Source organism: Austrofundulus limnaeus, unplaced genomic scaffold, assembly GCF_001266775.1.
Source record: "Austrofundulus limnaeus strain Quisiro unplaced genomic scaffold, Austrofundulus_limnaeus-1.0 Scaffold171, whole genome shotgun sequence".
Taxonomy (NCBI): domain Eukaryota; kingdom Metazoa; phylum Chordata; class Actinopteri; order Cyprinodontiformes; family Rivulidae; genus Austrofundulus; species Austrofundulus limnaeus.
Window position 1 is genome coordinate 1,166,808 of NW_013952573.1, and position 4,155 is coordinate 1,170,962.

A 4,155-nucleotide genomic window follows, 5' to 3' on the forward strand; every position below is an offset into this window, starting at 1 on the left:
GAAAGAAAGAAAGAAAGAAAGAAAGAAAGAAAGAAAGAAAGAAAGAAAGAAAGAAAGAAAGAAAGAAAGAAAGAAAGAAAGAAAGAACAGACCTTTGTATTATATACAAAACAACGTTTTTCTTGTGCTGAAAAGTTTTAATGGAATTGTAAAATTTGCATTCTATGGGCCATATTTAGAGCCCTTTTAATAAGTACAAAATATTGTTAATTTTGTAATGTTCTGCAAACTAATATTATTATTTGTATTTAATTTATTATTTGTTTGTTTGTATACTAATGTTCAAATTTAGTTCATCGGTACTGTTGGGTAAACAAAACGAACGCCCTCCAAATTAACCAATCACATCGAGCCTCTTGCAGTCTAAGCCAATGAGAATGAAGGAACGTCGAACCATCCCTCACGCTGAAGGTTGCGTCGAAAAGAAAGTCACCTCCTCGTCGTGTCGGTCAGGGAAGCTACTGTCAGCTAGCTGCTCACAGTTCTGCCGGGGAAAGGTCGACAGTAGGACAGTAGCATCCACTTCTAACCGTAAACCTTCACCTTATCAATTTATACCTTACCAACTGATAACATTTAGCAGTTGTTCAAGACAGAAACCTTCGGAGTTCACTTTTCTTGGAAGCTAGCTTATTTACTGTCTTCTTTCTTAGTCTGAATTAGCGATCATGGCTGCGCTCAGAGCGTCCTACCACAGGATTTTGGACAAAATCGAGCATATGCTGCCTGCCAAACTGAGACCCCTGTACAACCACCCGGCAGGTAAAGTACATTCATTTTATCCTCTTGATCAAGTGTTTTGGGTGACCAGCTCTGATGAATCTGCATCCAGCTGTGGAAACAAAGTTGCCTGCTGTCCAACCTGGATGCATGAACTTAATGAAAGTCATTGTTTTAGTTTTGCCTTTGCAGATCTAAATCTGCTTAAAGTCCACCTAAGCTCCATAGTCTGAAAAAAATGAAAAATTGCAGCTTTCTACCCTTTAAAACAGAGGAGTGCTGAGTTCTGGAAATGCAAAACACTAGAATTATTCTGTAGAAAACATGAACTTCAATGTTAAAATTATTTCCCCTTAACACCATGATCATATGTTTAAGACTAGGAAAAACCCAACAAAGTTATACATCTCATGGATGGAGTATTTATTAATGAATTAAGCCTCTTCAGTATTATTTGTGTTGTTGTAATGACTCTTTGGTTGAGGTCAGATGTATGTGAAACAATGCAAATGTTTTATATTGTGGCTCGTCTGAAACTAAACAGTCCTTTTGTTAGACCTTCTGTCTGAATTTGTCAAAGGATTGTGGTTGTGTTTACACATTTCACTGACCTCTACATGGTAATGATTTAACTTGGCTCATGAAACCCAGTTTCTGTGAATGAAGGTAAAACTAACACAAAATAGAGAGAACAACTCAAACTTCTATACTGCCTATATGAGCCAAACGTTTACCTGTTTTTCATCAACATTCTCTGACATTAACACAGATATAATTTGGACTGAATGGGGATTAAAGTGAAACTGGACACTCTGTTCTTTGGTTTTTCCTGTGAAGCTCATTTAGTTCAAGAAAACTTTCTAAACAGGTATGAAGGGGCGGTGACAAAAAGGGCAACTCCCTCCAAGATCGTTTGCAGTGAGGACTGTCTTGTGTTTGTTTAGCCCATCACAGATGAGGAATACTGATTCTAGACCAGCAGTTTCTCTGAACTGGGTTGTAGTTTATTTATTATGTGTCCTTCCTGTATGCTGGAAGGACTTCAGGTCTGATTATGTGGAGTTTTTCTGTCATATTTCTRACATTTTAAACCTTGGTTGGAATGAATCTATTTTAATGAGAAATATGTGGTTTGGTGGGATTTCTATCATGTCATAGTTTAATAAGCTGTTCAGGCTGCAAATATTTCTCAGTGAGTCCACCGATTTATCATATACATTCGAAAATCTTATGTAAAGTACAAGAAAATSTTTTATTTATGCTTTGTTTTATGTTTGAACTAAAACTGAAATTTAAAAAGTTTAGTTTTAGCATCAGGATTCTCATGGATGAAGGGTTTGTTTATCATGTGATTTGAGGACTTTAAACTGACCAGTTCTCTAGTTTTGAGAGCAATACTGATGTTTTAGTAGGGCTGTGTATTGGCAAGAATTTGGCGATATGATACATATCATGACAGAGGGGTCACAATACGATATATCCCGATATATTGCGATGCTATAAGCAAGGCGATATATTGCGATTTTTTTTGTCCAAAAATTCTATTAAATAAAAACCTCTTAGAGGGGAAAAAAATGAAAAACCAAAATTCATTGTCTCAGAAAATTCTAATATTACATAGACATACTTTTGATTCATTTAGCTGTGTTCTGCTTTGTATGTATTTTATTTTATTTGTTTCATATTTCTTATTTCATCCATGTTTTCAATTATTAGACTAAATTTGACAATAAATAGTTTGAAAATATATTTTTTGCAGCTTTTAGTTTTTAATATTAATTTACAATATATACCCAACACTTAACAATAGCCTCTACCTCAAGAGGTAGAGGAGCCACATGGCTGGCTCACTGCTGCCAACTAGTGGTCAGAGGCTGAACTACAACATAAAAATGAACGGTTGGCAAGAAGGTGGAATTTTAAACCTTAATTAAAAATCGATACAGGGCTTTAGAATATCGATACAGTATCGGGAAATGAAATATCGCGATATTTCAGTGTATCGATATTTTCTTACACCCCTATGTTTTAGTGAAACTACAGACCTGAACAGTTCAGTTTTAAAACTCGTCGGTCCTTTCTGATGATCAGTGAGAGAATTGCATCATTTTAGAATAAAGCTAAACCTGCCTGACTTTTTCATTTATATATTTTATCATGTGAGCTGTAGGTTTCACAACAATCATTTTTATGTTTCTGCCTTGTTGGTGTAAAGAGACACCTAAATGACTGAGTTCACGTAAATGAAAAGATGGGGATAAATTGTAACTTTAAACAGAAACAGAGCTGCCATATTTAATGTGGGTTTTTTTTTCTCTCTGTGTCCTTTTCAGGTCCAAAAACTGTTTTCTTCTGGGCTCCGATGTTCAAATGGGTAAATGCACTTTCACACAGATTAAGCAGGGAACTTGAGTACACACACACACACACACACATACACAAACACACACAGGTTTTAGGTTGTTGGTTTTTGACGACCTACAAACCTCTTCTTCTGGCTGTCAGCTCAATCGATAATGCACATTGTGAAAACCATTTCTAACAGCCTGGAGARTAAAAACATTTCGTCTTCAGGCTCCTTGAACTTACAACTGGTTTTGACTTACATGCACCATGAACTGGCATGTTTACCTGTTTGTGACGACTTTAAAARGGTTTGTTTGTCTTCTTTTCAGGGTCTGGTGATGGCTGGTTTGGCTGATATGACTCGACCGGCAGATAAACTCAGCACCTCTCAGTCTGCGGTGCTGACAGCAACTGGTGAGACTGGAMTTTAGTGGGATTCGTCCTGATTGGTTTAAAAATACATTTGTAGCTCTCATTAATCAACCTCTCAGCTAATACTAGTTTCTTTGCAAATGTTCCCACTGTTGGTTGATCACTTCATTGCATTAAACTGATGTGTGTTAAAGGTTGCCTCTTCTTTCACAATCTGTCACTTCAAACAAGTCTTATCTGTTAGTCGTTTGCCAAAACATGGACTCGCTTCTGATGGATAACGTGTTCAGAGACGTCACCTTCTCCTGTTGTCCTCCAGGTCTCATCTGGTCCAGGTATTCTCTGGTCATAATCCCTAAAAACTGGAACCTTTTTGCTGTGAACTTCTTRGTTGGCAGCGCCGGAGCGTCGCAGCTTTACAGGATCTGGAGGTGGGTTTGGCTTATTTGGGGAACTCACAGAGCTGAACTCAGAACTGGAGCTTTACAAACCGTTTAGTGAGCAGTTATTGTCAGAGGTTGCAGGGTGAGTGCAGCAGCTTTTTAAAGTCAAATGGCCAGAAACAAATCCCTGATATGAATCACAGAAGGTAATTTTTAACCAAATTTACAGTAGTTCTACTACATTTAAATTACAGAAGTTTTGGAGACTTCAAATTGAAATCCAAATATGAACTCCTCAGTTGATAAAAGCCAGAGTGAATGAAATATATATATA

The 4,155-nt window shown here is 36.9% G+C and overlaps 1 protein-coding gene across 2 annotated transcripts in view; it reads left to right on the forward strand.

Moving 5' to 3' along the window:
* Window positions 1-425: 425 nt before the first annotated feature.
* Window positions 426-4,155, forward strand: part of mpc2b (mitochondrial pyruvate carrier 2b) — a 6,537-nt gene continuing 2,807 nt past the window's right edge. Inside the window, exons 1-5 of one of the 2 annotated variants that reach the window (XM_014017546.1) lie at window positions 426-531; window positions 654-762; window positions 3,054-3,094; window positions 3,396-3,480; window positions 3,758-3,869. In XM_014017546.1, coding sequence (XP_013873000.1) covers window positions 669-762; window positions 3,054-3,094; window positions 3,396-3,480; window positions 3,758-3,869 — 332 coding nt within the window. In that variant the 5' untranslated portion in view covers window positions 426-531; window positions 654-668. Of the gene's footprint in view, window positions 763-3,053; window positions 3,095-3,395; window positions 3,481-3,757; window positions 3,870-4,155 lie in introns of both variants that reach the window. The other variant, XM_014017545.1, reaches the window with a different exon arrangement.